At 36.0% G+C, this 23,156-nt stretch overlaps 1 protein-coding gene across 4 annotated transcripts in view; it reads right to left on the reverse strand.

Moving 5' to 3' along the window:
* The window catches only part of LOC105481259 (phosphodiesterase 3A), a 312,844-nt gene that overhangs the window by 29,151 nt on the left and 260,537 nt on the right, over positions 1–23,156 (reverse strand). For all 4 annotated transcript variants that reach the window (XM_011740744.3, XM_071072102.1, XM_071072100.1 and 1 more), the window contains exons 6-12: positions 17,568–17,787; positions 13,898–13,983; positions 12,616–12,770; positions 10,425–10,562; positions 7,716–7,827; positions 859–972; positions 517–716 (exon numbers count right to left, since the gene is read on the reverse strand). In XM_011740744.3, coding sequence (XP_011739046.3) covers positions 517–716; positions 859–972; positions 7,716–7,827; positions 10,425–10,562; positions 12,616–12,770; positions 13,898–13,983; positions 17,568–17,787 — 1,025 coding nt within the window. The remainder of the gene's footprint in view (positions 1–516; positions 717–858; positions 973–7,715; positions 7,828–10,424; positions 10,563–12,615; positions 12,771–13,897; positions 13,984–17,567; positions 17,788–23,156) is intronic.

Consider the following 23,156-nt stretch of genomic DNA (forward strand, 5'->3'; position numbering starts at 1 on the left):
GAATCTATGTTTAGGCAAAAAAAAAAAAAAAAAAAAAAAAAATTCCTCCAGTGAAATAAATTGATGTTAAAATCCTACCAACCTATAGATATGTCATAAGAATGATAATCGTTATAATGAATATATTTCAAAGGAATGGTATTTATATACAAAGAAACCTTACATTCTTAAAAGTCCAAGAAATACTTGGTTCTCTAATCTTTTCAGAAAGGGGCTTTTGTATAGGTTGCCTTTTGTTTGTTGAAGAGGTCCATTAACATGAATTCAAGTAGGTTTTCTTCCTAGGAAGAAAACTGAGAAATGATTCCCACAGATAATAAAGTTGTATACCTGCTATTAGAATCTTGGAAGAATCCATGGTTTCTTTTCAGAATCAGCATGGTCTCTGAGAATTTTAACATGAGACTATATATAGTTTGGCTTATATTAACTTGGGGCCTATTATAAATCACACTCAACTTCACTTTCTTGAGAAATCTTTAAATTAGTTCTCCTAACCAAAATCTAAAGATTTACCTGAGGAGCACTAGTTGCAACCAGGAAAGCATTAGTCCTTCCTGGGTGATCATAATCGTGCATGGCTGCAGCCACATACAGAGCCATCAACTCTAAGGCAGGGATATTCCCAGACAGACATCCGTATTTATCATCTGTCACATTATACGTTTTTGAGAATACATATCCCATATGTCCATGTGTAAATCCACTGTCAGAATCTGAGAAGAGAAAACGAGAGTCAAAGAAATTTTTTTAAAAGTATTAAACTGACATGATTTGTCTTGACTTTCTTTTTTTTTGAAAAAAACACCCTTGTTCCCACCTCTCACATAAGGCAGTGCAGATTCGCTTTGTACATACCTGAATCACTGGTTGAACCATGATCACTAATCACAGTTGAAAGGCCTGGAATAGGCTGTGTAGTAAGATACCAAACAGCATGTAAAACATCAGTGGCGTGGATTCTGTTATGATCTGTAACCAGTGAATAGGAACAGTCATCAATTTACGAACTTTGGGGTCCAAGAACTAAGAGTGCCATCTACTGGACAAACAGTTTAGTTCTAACATTTTACTATTTCCATGAAAGTCGGGCAAACTTTCTAGGACAAATATTCTTTGATTACTCTTCCATAACTCTATAACATCCATAGTAACGAGAAAAAAAACAACAACCCTACTTGTAACATTTATTATGCGTGTAGGTATCTGAGGTAGAAAAATCTGTGTCAATAGTCGACTAGAAACTACGTATACAGGAAACACACTGTGTGAAACAGTGTAATGTTTACTCTGGTACTTATTTTCATGCTCCTGCATAAAACTATGCAGAGAACAAGAATAAATGTAATAGCTATGACATACTTCAACTAAATCAGACAGAATATTTCATCTCTGATAAATGGTACTCAAAAATAATCTGGGAATAGAACATAATACCATTTCTCTGTATCAATCTTAAAGCACTGCAGTAAAATATCTTTTATATGTAGATTTCATCCACAAGCAAAATTCAAAGCCACAATCAATTACATTCTCTGATCTAGACAATCTAATTTCAGAATAAAGTTCTAAGAAATACCTAAAAAGAAAAAGAAAAGCCTCTTTGTATAGTAATGTAGGAAGCTAAGCCATTTAGAAGAGTTAAAACCTACGGGAAAACCAGATTCACTAGTCATAATGTCATCAAGGGAAGGGGGTCATACTCCAAATGTGCAGTTCAACTTCTTTCAAACCATAACCACGTGCCCAGTGTGCTCTTGGCTCACCTTCCTTTTCTGTGCAATTCTTCCAAGTTTTCTGTTTGTTTATCAGACCCCTTATAATACTTCACTGATTAGTATGCTTTATTCTAAATATACTAACTTTACATATTGTATTTCTGCAAAACAACCATGATACTGTTTCCTTCTCTAGTATAATAGATTACATTTCTGCATAATACTTAACATAAGGAGAAGAGAGAAACAGGAGATAATTAGAATGACAAGGAGAATATGAGAGAAACACCTATTTCCTAGTCAGAGAAGAAAGAGGAAACCTATGGTCAATGTGGCAATTGTAGCACCTGAGTAGGTGTTAAATTTCTGGCAGCCATTAGGAATTAGTCTTTAAGTGACAATATGCAGCTAAATCTTAGGTAAACACCCTAGAAATTCAGTGGAGAGGCATGGATGTGGGTTTGAAAAGATCTTATCAGAAGAGCTTAAAGAAACTCAACTCCAGCCGGTCACAGTGGCTCATGCCTACCATTCCAGTACTTTGGGAGGCCGAGGTAGGTGAATCATTTGAAGTGAGGAGTTCAAGTTCAGCCTGGCCAACATGGTGAAACCCCGTCTCTACTAAAAATACAAAAATTAGCCAAGCATGGTGGCAGGCACCTGTAATCCCAGCTACTCAGGAGGCTGAGGCAGGAGAATTACTTGAACCTGGGAGGCGGAGGTTGCAGTGAGCTGAGACTGCACCACTGTACTCCAACCTGGGTGAAAGGGTAAAATTGTCTCAACAATAAAAGAAGAAGAAAGAAGAAAGAAGAAAGAAGGAAGAAGAAGAAGGAGGAGGAGGAGGAGGAAGAGGAGGAGGAGAAGGAGAAGGAGGAGGAGAAGGAGAAGGAGAAGGAGGAGGAGGAGAAGGAGGAGGAGAAGGAGGAGGAGGAGGAGGAGGAGGAGGAGGAGGAGGAGAAGAAGAAGAAGAAGAAGAAGAAGAAGAAGAAGAAGAAGAAGAAGAAGAAGGAGGAGGAGGAGGAGGAGGAGGAGGAGGAGGAGGAGGAGGAGGAGGAGGAGGAGGAGGAGGAGGAGAAGAAGAAGAAGAAGAAGAAGAAGAAGAAGAAGAAGAAGAAGAAGAAGAAGAAGAAGAAGAAGAAGAAGAAAGAAACTCAGGAGAAAATAGCAAAACTTGTATACCTGTGTCAATAATAAATATGAATACCAATATTATCTGATAATTGAAAGAGCAATTTTATTAAGATTGGCGTCTATATCCCTGAGTATAGACCATCTCAAGTGATATAAGCCCATTACATTTACAAATAATTCACAGGCAACACAATTACAATCATATTTTATGTCTGTACTTGGGCTATTTATGAAATTGATCATACTAGAATTTTCTGGATTTGGGACAGGTATGGTTTTACCTCTGCTATAATATTTATTATTCATGCTAACTTGGGTGAGTTACTTAAAATCCACTTCCTTATCTTAAAAATAAGATATAGTAAAAAGTCTCATTTCTTTACCTTAAAAATACGGGAATAATATTGCCAAATTCATAGTACAATTGTGACAATTACAGGAGGAAATAGATTTTAAAGGGCCTGATACATGGTGAGTTTGTAATTTGTGTAAACATTATTCATGTAAAATAAATTGCTGCTGCAGAACAAGATAAAACTAGTATAGATCACCAGCTTTCTCCCAGAGTCAATGCTGGATTTGCAAGAATAAAATAAAGTATCTTCTACCTCTATCGGTAGAAGATAGTAATGACCTGGTATGGTAAGAAAATGGCAGTCTGGGAGTAGGGTTCCACTTTTGGGATATATGTTGGAAGCCAGCTTCTTAGTTAAATTATCTTCTCCTGTTGCAAGCTGGGAAGATTACTATATGCCAGTAGTTAATATTATTATTGCAAGTCAGAGAAACCTGTGCACGAGCATAGCAGTACAGAGGTGGATGGGGGGCAGTATCATAGTGTTGGCAGAGCCTGTTTGGGGTAAGGAATCGATAATATCTATTCCAGGTGAACTCGCAGCTTTTGAGCTCTAATCCTCCCCACCCTGTCCCCCACCCCAAGGCCCAGGCCCAGAAAACTTTATAGGTAGCGCTTTTTTTTTTTTAAAAAAAAAACAAACTTTCAACAAGCAATCAATTCTAAGTAAATAATCTAGTGCTGAAAATATAAGCAGAAAAGCTGCCAAACTCATTTTATGAGACTGGTACAATCTCGATTTAAAAACTAGGTAAAGACAGTATATATATTTGAAAAGGTTCCTTTTGCTTTCGAGTACAGGTTTAAAAGTACTAAATTTTAAAAAATCGCTAACCAAATCTACCTGCTTATTTAAATATATACATCAAGTTGTATGTGTGTATGTGTAGGAGAATAACACCATCATCAATCACTTAGATTGAAGAATAGAAAACCATCTGTCCTGTTAGCAGTCAATAACATGTTTATTAATCAAATATTCACTTAGCATGTACTCGGTATTATGCCAAGTGCTGGCATCTCCATTGTTCTTGTCATTAATTCTCTGGTAACCCAACCCAGGAGCAAAGACACCCAGGAAAGAAGCTAGCAAGGTCAATGTAAGTTACTGACAGGTTTCTATGTGATACACAAAAATGTTCAAAGATTACTCTTCTTGTTCTGGCCAGGGTAGGCAACTGAGAAGGATAAGAAATGCTATCAGAGCTATCCTTATTTTATCCTTAATATCATCATACTTCTTCCTTCATCTCTGCATTTTGGACAAGCCTTCTTGATGACGCCTTCACTTACGTGGCAACCCCCTCGCCCTCTTTAATAACATATAGACGTACATGCATACACTAGCACATGGTACACCCTACCTCTTTCCCAGAGTCCGCCCATCTCCCTCTTCCGTCTTGAAACACTTGTTTTCTCAACTTTCTCCTTTTCCCTCAAGCACAGAGTTGAAGTGAGCTGGTGTGGAGGGTTGGAGTTGTATGTAAATTCACAGATTTTAAGATCCAAATTTATATATTTTTTATTTAAAATTTTGTCTATGCTCCTACGCACCATAGAGGAAGCGGAAGTAGTAAAGAATAGAGGTAACACTTCGAATATTTTGTTTTCTCTTGGAATATAGCTAATACTCTGGTAGTTCTGCCCCTCTAGCATGTACCATGTCACTTCAATATCTATCTTTAAAATCAGTGGGCACATTATGTACAGCTTGATTGAACTGAACTAAATATGGGTTGAGCAGGACTATTCTCATTGCTGCCATGAAATAGCTACATGATCACAGGTACTTCTGAGGCATTCTCCCCATTTCCCAAACTTAAATCAGAATGAGAGATGTTAGGGAGAATATACTTTAGAGAGGAAACTCTTTGAAAATAAAAAAACTACCATCAAAAATAACTGGATTGATGAATGAATATGAACGGATTTTTGTTTAATAAGCAAAATGCCCAACTGAAAGGGACTATGAATGACACCAAACATTATTTATCTCCTTATGCAATTGGGTATTGACCATACATTAATTTATCCTAAGTTTGATTGAACAAATACATTTTTATCACATTTATATTATTGAGTTGACCATATTTCTTGTCTTTCTATTGCTACTAACAAGAAATTTCCTTATTTAACTCTCTGTTTAAATCTAGATCCTTCAATTTTTGTCAGGATTCTAATTACAAATTTAAAAGCTTTCCTACTTACCCTCTTCTCTTGAAAACTGTTAAAGGTACACTTAGAACTATAATAAGAAATTTAGTTTCTAATATTAGCACACATTATCATACTAAAGTTAATCCAACCCTATTTTAACTTCGGTTCCTCTTATGCTTCTTTTCAACTAAGGATTTATTTAGATAGAACCATTAGAAATATAGTCCAAAGTAAATATTAAAATAAGTAGGTACATAGCAAATTTTTGTACGTGCTAATTATAAGTGAAGCTTTTAATAAATATTCATATTAATTTACAATCTCAGCACATATGAAACATTATTAGTTAAAAGTGATCACAAATGAAGCTAGAGCTTTCCTATGAAAAGATGTAAATAAATTCCCTTTATGGAGAGTATCCGGGACTTCTAATAGAACAAGCAGGTTTATTATAACAAGTTCTTTTCACCTGGAATAAAGAACCCACTCTTTCAGGGAAAAAAATATCCATTTACTTGTAACATATAAAAATGTAATAAGAAAATGTAAAAGTGAATAATAAATCTTAGAATCTGAAAACTTATTTTTGTACTTAAACACTTGCCATCTTTCAACTATGATTTAATGATACACTACCTGTGAAAAAGTTGGTAGTTTTTATGTCTATGGAGTTTAGTATTACTTTGAACTCAGTGGAACTTTGCTATGGCTAATTATATCATTAAAATACATTTGAAAATATAACATGAATTTGGAAATTCAGTCTAGTGACTAGCTGTTTAGTGTTTTTAGTGGCTTCCTTTCTATAAAAGTTTATTTATGTAACTCCTTAACCTTTGAGAAATTGTGAACACTTAGGTCAATCACTGGCATCCAACCAGGGTGGGCCCTGGGAAAATTGTATTACGAAAGCAAGGCTTATCTTGAGATCCTTTCCAACTACCCCTTTTCTCATATTTCTCTTCCAGCTTCCATGGATTTGTCAGCCAGATGTTCCCAGGGGCCCTGGTACTGTTCAGCTTCTCTTTGCCTTACTCCAACTGCCTTACTCTGACTGTATTTTGGTCCCATATTCTTCAGAAAATCTCATTGGTAGATTCACTTCTTCATTCTTTTTTTCTATGATACACTATCTGCTGTGCATATTCATTCCAATGTAGCATGTGGATGGGATTTTGAAAACAATATGCTCATAGTAAATCCCTAGGTTAATGTGATACCCCTTCCTGGAAATACTTACGCTTTATCAGTATTAATTTTTTTTTAATGTAACTTCAGCTCTTTACAATTATGAAGAAGTTACGGGACTCTGAAGTCTGAGGTGCATAAAAGCAAATACAAAAGCTTTTAAAACTTTTAAGCTTAAAAGTTTTAAACTTTAAAAGTTTTAAAAGTTTAAAAGCCAAAATACGATTTAAATAACATATTTCCAAGACATGCTCCAATCAACATATTATGTTTGATTATTTTTCTTCTATGTATTTATTTCCTTAATGTGTTACATGGTTTTTGAACATCTCCATAGTTTCCCTGTTTGGACCTATAGACATTGTCTCCCAAACCATATATTTTGTAGCTCTGTAGGACCATTTTACTTATGTGTTCTGATTGATGATTCCTGAAATGCTACATAATGAAAATTTAACATCTCCTCTGTGTTCCAATTTCTTGTTATTATAAATGGGAAACTTATTCTCACAAGACTCAAAGCTTGAATTCTTGACTGTGTGTTTCCCTTGGGTCTTCCCATTTACCTGATTTTTTAAAATGTTTCTCATCATTTTTCCATAACCACTTCCAGATGTCTATTTTATTCATCAGACCATCATCCTCCTGTCCCTCTAAACACCAGCCAACTTTATCTTATGTGGAGAAAACATATATAGTGACTTAACTCTTCAGATGCCACAACAAAAGTTGAATTCACCCAATAAAAGGGATGGGTTACTAAATGAGCAATAAATTTAGTATTTATTTATTTCCAAGAAATAGCCATATTAAAGTGGACTTATGTTGGAATTACTGTGTGCCAGGCACTAAAATAACCTCTTTAAAATTATAATCTTATTTGATCCCAACAATCATATGAAGCAGGTATTATAATCCTCATTTTATGGACTAAGAAATGAGGCACATACAGCTTAAGTAAACCCTAGGGTCTCATACAGCTGAAAAGTAAAGGAGCCAGGATTCTAACACAGGTGATATCTCCTAATCACCATATGATGTCTCCATATTGAGTATCTACCATGTGTAATTCTGTGCTACCTGCTAATGATTCACTATCCCACTTACCCACAGCAAATTTGACATATTTTAAAAGTATTATTTCACAAATCAAGCATACTTACAAGGAATATCCCTGTATCCAATCTCCAAAGCATGAAAATAATTCATAAATTCCCTAATTGGAATTTTAAAAGCTTCAAAGAGGCCCATGTCTTCAAAAAGTCTGTAAGATACCTGTTAAAAAAAAAAAAAAAGACAAAGCCTTATGAAACATGAAACATCTCTATCTGTGTGTCAGACATAAAGACAACAATGGTAAATATTGGTAACTGAAAACACTAAATGCCTTTTCAAAATCTGAAGGATGTCCTTTTAAATTGGTTAAAATGATAATTATCAAAAGGCAGGCTGTATATTGAAACTGAGGACTTACTTCCATTGTACATGTCTCTTTAAAAATCTTTTGAAATTAGACTTTTTCCTCTTAGTCACAGCCAAAAGGTGATGTACTGGAATGTTCACATTAAATCATTTCACTGTTCTAAAGTTGTACTATGGCAAAAATATACGCATATTTTCCATAACCAAAATTTCATAATTTTTGTTCTTGTAAACTCAAAAGAAAAAATCTCAAAAAGTTCTACTGAGCAAGTCATCTGAAGCTGCATTTGTTCAAAGTTTAATGTCTGGGAAATTGGGAAAGTAAACCGTGACTAATGAGGATCATATATCAATATATTACTCTGTTTTTGGAACATGATTGGAACAAAAGATACATTATTGAATTTTGCATGAATCTAATTGTTAATTATCCTTAATCTTTTTATTGTCTACTAGTATCCAGGACTCTTAGAAAACATTGTGTGGCAATTTTGGTCAAGTTGTTTTCTCCCATTCCCAGCTCACAGAACTTCAAGGGAGTGGTTGGTACCCGTAATGAAATTCTGTACACTGTCATTTGTGCTGTAAAACCGACTGTTATCATAACCACTTTTCTACTAGGTCCGAATCCTCATTTGGAGAACTTGAACATATAATAAGTCAAGGTGTTTTATGAAGATATGAGAAGCAATTGAAGGAATGTAAAAACCCTGGGCTTCTGATATGGATAAATCTACTTTGGAATCCTGGGTTGAATATTTACTAGATGACTTTAGAAGAGTAGCATATCCTCTTTTAAGCCTTAGTTTCTTCTTCTATAAAATACATATTTAAAAAAAACCCTGCACTAAATTTACTGTGAAGATTAAGTTTTTGAGAGTCTGTGAGATATACATCAAATATAAAATGAGATGAGATGTGTGTCTCTATACCAGGGAACATACTCCCTCGTAAAAAAAAAAAACTAAAATAAAATAAAGAGAGAAAATGCTTCTAGGTTCATTGCCACATCCTGTGGCCCTATTACAGGCTTATTTGCAGGAAAGATCACTCCCTCAAAGTTGCAGTTTGCCATGGGTTTCAGAAAGAAGATACACAGTCTTCCAGGTAAGGTATGAGGCTAAGGTGAATTGGACAGAGCAACTATCCTTAAATCTGTCGTTAAGATCAGCTAGTGTGAGACGTTGCTTAGCACTGAGAAGAAAGAAAGGGAAGAAGAACAGGACTCTCAACTCCTAGTAAAGTGCAAGGGCTGCCATTATATTCCTCAACATGGTGATGGACAGAATAGAGTCTAGCAGAGGCAAAATTGAATATTTTACAGACTTTGTAAGAATTTTTTGTCTCATATTCCATCCATAATGTTAGTGTACCCCCAGACTAGACAGCCATATGTGCTTGTAGAATCAAACACTAGAAGAAAGGCCTGCTATCTTTTCCCTTAAATCTTCACAGATTAGGATCCTCACCCCAAACGAAGTTCCACATTGAGACATGTGTTGAGTGGTCCAAAGACAGCTCATCTCTGATGCACTGCGTAGAAATCAGCATTTCAGTGATTTCTCTTCTATTGTTTTGCAGAGAAGTGTTAGTGGCCCCAATAAATCTGGGTTGGGTCCTGAATTCTTACCTAAGTCTGATATTCACAAGTTTGATGGTCCTTACTATCTCTGCTGTGATACTTACTCAAATTGATAAGAACACATCTAAAACATGTGAAGATAAGCTGATACACATTATCGCACCATCCTCTTTATTAATTAAGGGTGTGTATTTCAATGGGTATTCCGTAGTACAGCAAATCAATCATTTTGTTTTGTGGTTTGAAACATTTTCAAATTCTTAATTTCTACTTGTTTTCTTTCTTCTTCAGCAAAACGAATAATTATTTATGTGAAAAGCCATGAAAGTAGTCTAGCCTAAAGAAAACAATACTCAGAGGCTGGTTATGCAGCAACAGTATTATTCTATAACTCTATGTGATGTGTTTCTCAGAGCACTAAGAGGAAACACATTTTGGCACAATGTATTACCTTTGATAAGGTCTAAGTGCTGTAATATTCAAAAGTTTTTAAAAAGTCATTGAAAATAATTACAGACAATAAGTTAGTATCTCTAAACAGGCAGTTTTCTTCTTTTAGGGGCTTCAGTCAGATTTTCTTTTGCTTAATTCTATGAATTCTAGATCATTTGTCCCTTGTCTATGTATCTCTATCCCCGCCTACTTTTTCTTTAAAAATAAATCATATTTTAATTGTAGAATATGACATCCGACTCACTTGAAGTTCCAGTTTCTTCTGTTAACCCACCACCAAGGAATCTACAGTGTTCTAAAACTTCTTTTCTCCACACAACACCTATCCACAAGTGTCAAGAATTTACAGAGCTTTAAGCAACCAAGGAACTGTTTTTCCTATATTTAAATTAGTGTGAATGAATGCATTTCTTACCTGACTAAGAATACGGCCACATTTTCTTCCTATATTTTCCACTAAATCGAAAATTGGAAAATTCCAAGTATTTAGCTGCTCCATAATTGAGTCCAGGTTATCCATGACAAGAGGTTCGGGAGCAAGAATTGGTTTGTCCTGTAATGTTTAACGTTAAAATACTTAAACAGCATGCAGTTTTTCTACAGGGCAATTTGTGCTTTGCAAAATTCAGTAACAACTGTGGCTATCGGAAATAAATGACTTAAAACTCCAAGGTGAATAAGTGATTTTGCTTAAAAAAGTCAAGATGAATGAGACATTGACCCCAAAGTAAGAAGGAAAGGAACTAATGCTGTTTCAGATATAAATTTTGCACTATTAGGTGCTTGCCTATCACTGGTCCATATACACTCCAGCAAAAACATGGATGTTTCTTCTATAAGTTAGTATAACTACTTTGGGTCTACTGTAAGGTTCTTAAATAAAGTTTTAAAGACTTCAGAATATTCTGTAATTGCATGTAAATTTACGTCTCTTCATAGTTATGTAAATTTTTCAGAGATGAGGGTTCCCTCCTTAAATTAAGCTCTCAAAAGAAATCCATGAGTAGGAGGACTTGATCATTCCTACCATTATTATTAAGTTTATATTAATGCTTTAAAATGGACATAGGATTAATGTTGCCACATTTTTTAGGGATTTTAATTTATTTCATGTGATCGACTGTTTCTTGAGAAACATGCACTATGTAAAAGTAAAGGTTTTTTGTAATTGGTCCCAAACGAGGATGTTATTAAAAGCACATTTGCCAAAAAATAAAAAATAAAAAAAGATAGACAATGAGGATAAGGAAACATATAAATTATTTTACCTGATGATCTATCTGACTTAGAAATACAAACAGTAAATACAGTAAAAGAAAAATGGTAATAGCAGCCATTGATGATCACTTGAGAGTCAACAGTTTTCTACCACTTGCCACCTCCCCACAATGAAGTTGACTCAAATGTATGCTTCCATTCTCCTTAAATGGATCTTTTCAAATACACAAAGTAAGTAATCATTAAAGGATATTTTAATAGGTGGCTAGTGCCAATATATGCCTGACAATATTACAAGAAAAACAAATATTGGTTTATGTTCTAAGTCAAGGAGGTACTAGAGAAAACCAGCAGATGCCCTAAGTCAATGAATATCTTCTTCCTTCCCTTCCTTCATCTTTCTTTTCTTTGTTTATAAAATATTGTTTTAAGGAATGAAATAATACATTTTCCTGTATATACTTTTTGATGGGGTTAAGAAATATCTGTAATCATTGTGTAACTGTAAATGCTTATGCTTTTAATCACCAGATAATAGAACCACTAAGAGACCAATAATGCTTGGAAAGAGAAAAAATATATTGATAAGTATGGGAAGGGCTGTAATAAATAAATGTGCAATCCGGATGAAATACACCTGTAATCTCATGTTTCAGAGATTAATTTCTTTCTTTCTTTTTTTTTTTTTTTTTGAGATAGAGTGTCACTCTGTTGCCCCGGCTGGAGTATAGCGGCATGATTTCAGCTCACTGCAACCTCCGCCTCCTGGGTTCAAGTCATTCTCCTGCCTCAGCCTCCCAAGCAGCTGGGATTACAGGTGCCTGCCACCATGCCTGGGAAATTTATTTATTTATTTACTTATTTTTTTTTTATTTTTTGAGACAGAGTCTCCTTCTATTGCTTAGGCTGGAGTGCAATGGCACAATCTTGGTTCACTGCAACCTCCACCTCCCAGGTTCAAGCGATTCTACTGCCTCAGCCTCCTGAGTAGCTAGGATTACAGGCATGTACCACCACACCCAGCTAATTTCGGCATTTTTAGTAGAGACAGGATTTCACCATGTTGGTCAGGCTGGTCTTAAACTCCTGACCTCGTGATATGCCCACCTCGGCCTCCCAAAGTGCTGGGATTACAGGCATGAGCCACTGCGCCCGGCCATGCCTGGGTAATTTTTTTGTATTTTTATTACAGATGGGGATTCACTATGTTGGTCAGGCTGGTCTCGAACTCCTGACCCCACGATCTGCCTGCCTCGTTCTCCCAAAGTGTTGGGATTACAGGTGTTAGCCACCATGCCTGGTCTCAGAGATTCATTTCTAAGCCAATATCTGTAACAGAAGGTGATCTCTCAAGTAAATGAGTGAGTTAAGTGATGATATGGGACTACCAGAAACATCATGGTCTCAGGAGCATAGGTGCTGCAAGCCGATGCTTTCCTCAGAGGCTCTCTCAGGCACTCTGTTTCATCTTCATTCTGTACAATGTCACTGCTGTCACTGTTGTTATTGGTTTCATAATCAGAGGTAACTTGAGCAGTGTCATCTACAATTAAAAGAGAACAACTTATTACGAGATTTACAATAGGGAAAGGGGGCTCATTTAAGCAAATTTTGCTAAGATGCATATGGTAAATATACTATTTAGGGAAATAGGGCTTTCATGAGCTTATACTCCAAGAATATAGGATCATAGGGTGGAGAACATCACACATCTGTTAACAAAGTAAAACAGATGGAAATTATAATCTGTAATCTGCATGACATTCAATAATCCCTCAATAATATTTTTTAGATCAACAGTTCATACCTTTAACAAATCCTAGGATTTTATGTTTCTTTTTTCTCTATTTCTCTCCCTATACATTAAACCACTGAGTGACTATAACACTCTAGAATGGGCACGTGAGGTGGGAGAAATTGAATTGACATACCCAGGAGTAAAGCACTCTGTAGAGCACAGAGTGATGGCATATGCTTGGGAGCATGGGAAATCCTATGTATCCAATCCCATTTCTTAGAATCCTGTGGCTTCATTCCTTATCTGCCCTTTTTCACTGTCGCCATTTCAGTCAGCAGGAAACCGTGCTAACTAAAAGACCAATCGGTAAATACCCGGAGTCTGACGTCTATGCTCTCTGAGCTCCTATGACATTTCTCATAGCTGAGTAAGGTGCCTGAAGGAAGTTTATTGAGTATTTGCTATGTTTTGGGAACCACTTAAAGTACTTCCAATGTCAGAAGTAGCAAGATAAAATAGTATTTCTATATAGTTCTATATATTATATACAATGGCCTCTTGTGTTTTAGAAATATACACATGTAGAAATGTATAAAAACGTTTTGGAAAGCTTTGCACCCAAACTTTACCAATGATTAACTCCAGTGAGTAGGGGTACAGATGATTTTAATTTTCTCCCTTGTCTTTTTAAATCTGCAATTTAAAAAATCAGGCCAGGCGCAGTGGCTCATGCCTGCAATCCTAGCACTTCAAGAGGCTGAGGCGAGAGGACCACTTGAGGCCAGGAGTTTGAGACCAACCTGGCCAACATCATGAGACCACGTCTCCCGGCACCCCCCAAAAAATCAGAAATGTAGGTCACCGTTTTGATCAGGAAAACAAAAATAAGGCAATTTCCACTTTGGGAAACAGAATCCAAAACAATGAATTACCTGTTCTACTTGGTGTCCGAGTGGCTACCCCACTTCTCTCCAGGGGCTCGTCAGCGGGATTCCCTTGGGAATATGGTCTGCCACAGCTAAAAAACATTGGAAAAGTCATAGGCACATACCATCTACATCTACATTAAGATAAACAACAATAATCAAATATTTCTACCTTCTGCTTATTTGTGAAAATATTCATTTTGTTTGATACATAAATGCTGATATGCAGTGTACTACTTTCTTTTTTGTGAGACAGTAGTCACTACAAAGGATTAGAAAGTTCATTTGACTCTCAGTCTCCTCCTCCTTTACCTAGATCATATTTGAGGTGAAAGTGATGGTAAAATTTTGTTACATTATTTAGAGAATACTGGTATAGGCTGCGACTTACTTATAGTGGCCATTTTGCAGGTGTTGATCTATATTTGGACAAGGGTTATCTGCCACAATAAATACCTCTGTGCTTGCTTAAAAGCCTCATTATGGGCCAGGCTGCTTAAAGGCTCATTATGGGCTCACGCTTGTAATCCCAGCACTTTGGGAGACCAAGGCAGTTGGACCACCTGAGGTCAGGAGTTCAAGACCAGCCTGACCAACATGGTGAAATCCTGTCTCTACTAAAAGTACAAAATTTGCCAGGTGGGGTGGTGGACGCAGTAATCCCAGCTACTCAGGGAGGCTGAGGCAGGAGAATAACTTGAACCTGGGAGATGGAGGCTACAGTGAGTGGAGATTGCACCAACTGCACTCCAGACTGGGTGACAGAGTGAGACTCCATCTCAAAAAAAAAAAATAAAAAATAAAAAAAAAGAACCTCATTGTTAGATTTATTTATTTGGGTTATGATATTTTCATGTCTAAACAGACCTTTAAGACAGGATAGGTTGAAACAGAATGATAGTATATGAATTTTACGTTTTGCTACAAAATAAAAAATTGACTTCTTTTTATCAGATTGATCAGTTACTTGTTAAGGCCCTAGGGAAATGAACAAAAGACGGGTGCATTTTGATGACCAGTGAATGTATGACTGACTACAGAGGATGCTGGTTGAGAGAAACAGGCCCCAGAGGTACTATAAACCACCAAGAGAAACAAAGTTAAGAGAGGTAAGCAATGTGCTCTACCAGACGGTGTTGGAGGAATGAAGTTTGACTGTTTCAAAAATTAAACAGTAACCCCACAAATGGCCTGGCTCAGGCCATAAACTGGCTCTTCCCTCTTCTATCTTGTTTAGAGACTTCATGATTAGATTTTGATTCTGCATTTCGCTGCTGGGTTCTTTCTTTCTGACTAATATTACAAAGGGTCTCAGAGGATTTATTTGTTTGTTATTTAACCACAGACTACCCACTCTAAAATGAAAAAAGTAGTGATAGCTTATTGTTTAATATCTTAAATAACTCATCATTTTTTTTCCCTGAATTGTGCTCGTGTGTGCGCTAAGAGAAGAGCATTTTCCAGGAAGACTTCATCTGCATACTAAGTAACTTTACTTTTCAACCCTTGAGTGTAAATAGAAAAACATTACCTGTAAAATATTTCTAATTATTAAATCTGTCAGTCTGGGTTAGAGAACAAAAAGAAAATGATAGGACAAAAAGGAAAAAGAAAGGAGATGGAATTGGTAGGCTTACATTCTTAGACGAAGCTCAGAAGAAGTTGAGTTTATTAGCCTGAAAATTTTTCATTGCAAAGTAATACCTAAAAGGACCATTTAAATTAGTACTTCCAATATGCCAGCTCTCATGCCAGAAAAATAGCTTGTTGCATAGACATTACAGCAGCCAAGAGACTGGGATTCAACGCCAAACTCTTCAAGTTCAGCAGGGGAAACCACAACAATTAGTCGTGTGTTTCTGGAGCTCTCTGTGCCTACATGGGTGGCTGCCTTTAAGGCAATAATAAAACCGGGTTTGAATTACGGATTTATAAAGCCCAAACAAATAAAACACACACTACTGGATTTATAAACATTACTGAACAAGTAGACAGTGAAATGCTCTTGTTTTTCTCTGAAACCTTTTATAAAAATCCCATTGCATTCTTCCTGCTAAGAACACAAAAACAAACAAACAACAACAACAAAAAAAACCACAAAAAACTACACTATGATGAAAAAAGCTATGTGAGTGGTAGAGCTTTTCTGAACATCTCTCTCCTTTCTTTAGGGGACTTATTTTCCCAAAGTCCGGAACCCACAGTGGGAGACTCTCCCTAAAAATGCTGAACCCAGATGTCCTTGATGAAGATTACTCCACTGGGCTTCATCTTGGCTCAGGGTGCATACAATAAAACAATGTTTCTTAATTGTGTTCTGCCAAACATTAGATCCGTGAGCAATTCTTGGGTGTTAACCCAAATAAATTGGTTCTGTGGTCAAATAAATTCAAAAAACACTAAATGAAACAACAAAAATAAATAAAGAGGGATTCTTTTAACAGAGCTTCTCAGAACTTTTAATAAAGCCATGTGTGTTGTGAATTTCTAACAGGGAAGTATGATATATCTTCTGAATATTTTACTACAGAACTTGCTTTTTTGTGGAAAAGAGATGAGATTAATATCCCGCAGAAATTATTTTATTAAAAAAACTCATAGAAGGCAGCAGAATAACTTTTGCATAGTAGAATAACTTTGGCTCTGGGCGAACAAATGAAAATAATTTCTCATTTAAAAATGTCAGTAAAGAGAAAGGAGGTAAAAATAAAAATTATAAAGAACATTCATTTAATTACAGAGCTTATGAGTAAAAATATGAAAATGAAAATTATAAGGCTTAATATAAGTTGCTATTTCTTAAATCTGAATATATTGAAAAAAGCTGAGTCTGTGAAGTAATATTTGATACTAGAAAACCAACATGTTACTCATTTATTCAAACAGTTATCCTCATCAACCTCAGAAATGAAATACTATTTTATTCAAGGTACTCTCATAGTTAAAAACACTCAACTGTTTTTCTACTTAAAAAATACCATAATGCTTTAAGATAAATTACTCAAACTATTAGTGAAGAACAATAAAAATACATTAACCAGTAAGAAGAGATAATTATTTCTTGTGACAACCTTGGCAAAATAATTACTCTAGCCACGCTAGACCATTTTTTTCTTAACCTCTGTGATAGATAACACTTCGTAATTTTGTTTCAACATGATAGAATAGCACATACAATTGCTTAAATTGCATTCAGAAAACTATTTGAGTCCAGCCATCCTGTGCGATGTATTATTCACACATTTTTAAACTGTAAAAATGGGAAATGCAAACTGACAATTAAATATGGCTAATATCAATGTAACAAGTTCCCTGGAGAACAAGTACAAACATTCCAACAAAATGAAGCATTACAACAGAATACTTGATATCATTTTTTAGTTATAAATTTTCTATATTCACCATCAGGAAACAGGCAACATATACAGCTAACGATTTTGTATCCTCTCTAAAGATTAGCTGTATGAACTGCATGGATTCTAAACTTTGTTAATAGAAAACTACTAAAACATAAGTTTTTATTGTAGTCTATTCAACACAAATCACATTATCCTATACTTGGTTGTCAACTACTTTGGCAAACCAACCCCAAGCTGCGTGGGCTGGTGGTAGGTATTTCTAGGGGAAAACCATCATCAATTTTATTATTAAACTTCAGTTCATAAAAAATCCTTACCTGCTACATATAACAGGTGGAGTCAGGATTTGAGGGGATAGGTCAGGGGCACTCTGAGTGTAAGTTAAGGCCCTGTGAGAACCTAGACTTTGTTTGACAGTTGTGTCAGCAGATTCTGGAAACTGCACTGCAGAAATTTTGCTGACCAGGCTGCTGGCAGGAGTCCCTTGGAGAGGTGAGGAGCAGGGCGATGAAAGAGGTGAAATTTTAGCGAGGGCACCTGAGAAAGAATGAGAGTTAAGTAACTAAACAAATGTCTTTAAGATGCAAAATTGCAACTGTTGAACTTCACCTGGACTCTTACAAACTCAGTAACAACCACGTGCCTGCTCAGGTCACGGGGCTGGCCTCCTCCACATACCAACATCTGAAGCCAGTGCGGTTGGGGTGTCTCCACAGCATTCAATGGGAGGAATGAATCATCATAAAAAAATAGTGGCAATGTTGGCACGTACAGTCAAAGCCTTGGTGTCCTGGAGTAACTTCAGGACAGGATATTCTTTTCTCCTCCCATTTTTGTTTCTTCTTGTCATTCTGACATGGAAATAATAGTTAAAATTTTCTCATATGTTGATTTTCTCTTAGGTTGTGAAGGTTTTAGCAGGAACAGGATCTACTATTGTTTTAAACATTAACCAGTATCTGGGGCAGAGTTCAGCAGGCATCAGATGCTTAAAATATGTAAATAAAGAAGATGCATTACTGAGAGGAAATTAACCTTCTTAACAACTCGCAGTTTCAGTGAAATAAGACCTTTTGGTGTGAAAGATTGCTTTGATCGAAAGAATTTTTGAAGAAAACATTTTAAAATGTAATATAATCCATTTCAGATCAAACAATAGACCTAAAGCTTCCATTTCAAGTGTGGGTATTTGTGCCAAACTGTCTGTATTTACTCTAGATTGTAAGAGTTTTACAGGACACTGGCTTAGATTTCAAAGTGTGGCTGTTGGAAGACAAGGAAGGTATCTTTTGAAGTTACTCTCTCCCAAACACAGAGAAGGCAGCCTGCAATTAAAATGGAAAAAAGGAGAGAAATAACTTCTGGCCAAAAACCTGCTTACTGGTTTTCATGATTTTATGGCTGAACAATGTACTGTAGGGCAAATGAAATAACATTATTAAAAGTCGTTCTCTATTTCTCACCACTTAGGAAAATTTACAGCCATCCACCTTCACATCATCAAATTATGTGTGCGGTTAGCTGGCAGTTGGCTTACAGCAAAGTTTGTTTCCAGGATGTAGCTTCCTCAAAAGTTTGATTTGTCACACCAAAGGTTTTCTGGTCCACTGAAAAGAATATTAAGTTTGTTGAGGGAGTGTGTGTGTGTGTGTGTGTGTGTGTGTGTATAATTTTCTTTTTAATTTCTTGTTGGCACTGTGATTTATTTTTGTTGTTGTTGTTGTTAAAGATGAGAAATCTCACTCCCCCCTTGCTTCAGTGTGAAGAGCAGCACTCCCTTCTAGTTCTTTCTCAACCTATCTATTGTTAATTCCTAACCAGCAGCTCAACCCCCTCCCAGCCTTTATACTAAGCAAACAAAACCACTTAGACCCAGAGAGTGTAAAAAACCCTTCCAAGGTCACAGTACTAGTACGTGGAAGAATATAGAGCAAACCCAGCTATTCTTAGTAAAATGAGGCTTATAAGCCAGTACCTCTATCAGAGACTATCCAAGGGGGAAGTAAAATCAATGGCCTATTAGGCAGCATTTGCATTGCTCCTTATGTAATGCCTAATGGTTTTTATTTGGGTTTCTACTTCTATTAAAAAGACTCAGTTATTTTTCCAAAGATAACGACAAGCCTTCACATTACATAGTATCCTGAGCCAAAAACAAATCAAAACAAAAAATTAAGTTCACAAAGGTTTTAACTCAGAATTTCCCAGCCAATGTATGATTGTGTGCAGCAAGTGGGTTCCAAGTTTGCTGTGAATTATTTACTGGTTGAAAATATTTTTTAAAAAAGAAATATTTTATTTGGAAACTCTAGAATAAACTCAATTTTTAATATTATCTCCAATAGCTTATAATTAGTTTTTCTCATTATAATTTTATAAAATAAAGGAAATCTAGTTTTAAAACTCAAAATCCCTTCTCATTTCTCCAATGCTATGGTATTCACAAATACTATTACACATAGATGGGTGCTGTGATGTAAAGGTTAAAAAGGGTTGGTCTAATTTTGACCACTTTTTGGATTTAGACTGTAACTCCAGATAATCTTAGAAAGGTACCATAGCCGTTAAGGAGCTGAATCCTAGTAAGATGTGGTAGAAAGTTTAGCAAGGTATCTGTACTGAGTATCTCAAGGATTTATTCATCCAACAAGTATTTATTGTGAGTCTTGCTCCATGGATGGAGTAGGGTACAAAATAAAATCCCTGCTCTTAATGGAGCTCCCACCTTTTTAGGGGAGACAGAAACTAAAAAAATAAAGTCAATAAAAAAGAAAAGTTAACTTAAATTCAAATAAGAGGAAGAAAACAATGCACAGGGTAGAAGGCAGGGAAGAACATAAATGCTCTTTAGATAGGATGGACTGGGAAGGCCTTCCTGGCTGGGAAGGGGTGGGGGTGGGTAAAATTTGAAGAGAGGCCTCATGAAATACAGAAGACATTTAGAGAGAAGTAGCTGGGGAAAGCATGTTCAGGAAAGAGGGACATACCTGGGGGATGTCAGAGGAGCAGTCAGGAGGTCAGTGGTTGGCAGCTTAGCAAAAAGGAAAAAGAGGGGCAGGGAAGGTGGTCAGAGAGGTTGCTGGGCAAGTCTGGATAGGGTTGGGTAGGGCCAGGGCAAAGTTTTATTAGGTTGGTGCAAAAGTAATTGTGGTTTTTGCAATGAAAAGTAATTGCAAAAACAGCAATTAAAAGTAATTGCTGTGTCATAAGAAAAAGAGATTCCTGATAGACACTGTGTTAGGCAATTCCTTAGTTGTTCTCATAGTAAACTGTGAGTTTTGGGACAGTTTTCTACACAATTTTTTTTTTTAACAGAACAATAGCTCAAAGCCCATGAGAACATTGTCCATTTCTGTCTTGACACCCTGTTTTTTCTGAAGGCAATTTATGAGAAGAGTGATTTTTTTCATTGCTAAGTTTTAGTAGCTGCCAGCTGATTGCTTCAGATACATGCAATTCACTCTCAAACACAAATTTTAAAATTCACACAACCATTAGAGTTCTTGGAACTCACAGATTAACTAAATTTCAACAAACAAGCAGATTTTAAGACATCAAATTTACTGCCTGGGATGAAATTTAAAATAAACCTGTAATAGAGAAGCTCTGCTTCTGTAGTATTAGTCTACATATTTTGAACACTTTTAAAAGCATAACTCGGCTAGGCGTGGTGGCTCATGCCTGTAATCCCAGCACTTTGGGAGACCGAGGAGGGGGGATCACCTGGGATCAGGAGTTCGAGACCAGCCTGGTCAACATGATGATACCCCATCTCTACTAAAAATACAAAAATTAGCCTGATATGGTGGCGCATGGCTGTAATCTCAGCTACTCTGGAGGCTGAGGCAGGAGAATCACTTGAACCAGGGAGGTGGAGGTTGCAGTGAGCTGAGATCACGCCACAGCTGCACTTCAGCCTGGGCGACAGAGCAAGAATCCGTCTCACAAAATTTAAAAAAAAAAAAAAAAAGGGTAACTCTCGGCAACACTCATGAGAAGCAGGGATATTTCTATTCTGCAGGTGAGAAGCTAAAGTTATAAAAGCGTAAGTTCTCTTTTTTTCCCAAAGCCAAACTACTATTTTTCCCAGTGTGCATTATCATAGTTTACTTGAAGTTTAAAAACAGAAAGAATTAGGATGTACATGCATGTTTTGAAGACCGTATCGGTCTTCAAAAAGATAGGGAGATAAATGCAGGTAATAACCAAATTTTCTTTATAGAAAGGATAAACTATAAATAAATGATTTCAGATACAGGAAGAGGACAATCTAAGGAACTGGGAGGAATAACCTTTGGAAGTCTTCAAAAACAAATTTTCTAAAATGCTTTCAATGTAATCATGTCTAAAGTTAGAGGGATGACTGTTAGAACCTTTGAAAATCTCATCTAATTTTACATCGCACACTCACACATTTACACACTCACACATGACTGAAGAGATTCAGATAAACATGCATTCTCTCAAATATATTAATGTTTATCTTCACTTTATATTTGAGTAATTTTAGCAGATTCCAGGAAGAAGACATAGCTCATGAAACATAAATTTTTGAATGATTCAAACTGTCCTAATGTGAAATACTTAAAATCAAAACACTTAAAAACAAAAAATTAAAGATATAATTTTAAAAATAAAGTCTAAAATGCCAACTCCTTTGAGTAATTCGGCCTTTAATTCCTTGTTCCTGAGAGCATGAGAAAATGTGTGTCAGGACACAAGGAATTTTGGGCAATCAAAGAGAGAAAATAAACAATACTGCAGGGGAATTATTTAAGTGAATCCATCTGTTTTGTGCTATAAAACTCTCTCAGTTTAATTTTAATGGAACAAAAAAGGAACCAGCTTGTCTGATAAAGACATCTTTTTTTTCCATGCCTAGATGAAAATGGACAGCCTGAATATTTTTTCCAAAGCAGAAATTGCATCTAAAGAGAATGCCAAAGAAAAAGAATCAGAATACCGTAATTAAAGTTCTCTATATTTTCAAATTTTGTATAAGAAAAACAGTCTAGATTATAGGTGTAGAGATATCTGTTATCACTGCAATCGGCAGCCAAACTTACAAGAATCCGGGAAAGGACTACTGCAAATACAGTAACTATAAATTCAAGGAATTTTTAAAGCAGAATGGTATCATGGTAGCTCCATAATGTCAGTGACTCATACTAGAGGAGCAAAATTGAAAATACAAATTATATTTGAATCTCCTGCTTTTAAGCTTCAATTAAAGGAGTCCTATGTGATTTCATTCATTTATTTTATATTAGTAACTGCATAATAATTTGTGTTTCAGTTATTTAAAATTAACATTGATTGACTGAACTAAAGGACACTCTGTTTACTTGATTTGCGCAAAGAACAGATTTCATTAGCCCTCTCTGGAAACAGGGTATTTATCTTTCTGTATGTCTCTTCTTACTTCATACTCGCTTTCTCTCCACCTCATTGCCTATTGCTCTTACGTGTTTCCTCAGACTCTCTTCACATTTCATTTGATTCCATTTGCTTACACTCTTTGCCACGAGGGGGCTCTTCCCAGCTTCTTTCCATGGAGTTTATGGAAAACCAGGATGCATCACAGTCAACTGCATCAAACATGTCACAACTACTTAGCTCCATCAACAACCCAAACAGGGAAGCAAGGATTTTAAAGCAGAAGGGCCTATCTGATTAGGATAGAGTTGTAATCTCTTTTCGGCTCTCTGATTCTTGATAGATGTTTTTGTCTCTTTTGGCAGACCTTTAGGAATTTAATCAGTTAGATTCAGCATGCCTGGGATACAGGTTATTTTATAAACTTTTAGCTGTGCTGTGACAGCTGTCTAAAGATGCCACAATGCAAAATCCACTCCAAAATGATCATGATGGAAATGTCTTATGCACTTGATGGCAAGAATGGAAGG

The sequence above is a fragment of the Macaca nemestrina genome, chromosome 10, assembly GCF_043159975.1.
Source record: "Macaca nemestrina isolate mMacNem1 chromosome 10, mMacNem.hap1, whole genome shotgun sequence".
In the NCBI taxonomy this organism is placed as follows: Eukaryota; Metazoa; Chordata; class Mammalia; order Primates; family Cercopithecidae; genus Macaca; species Macaca nemestrina.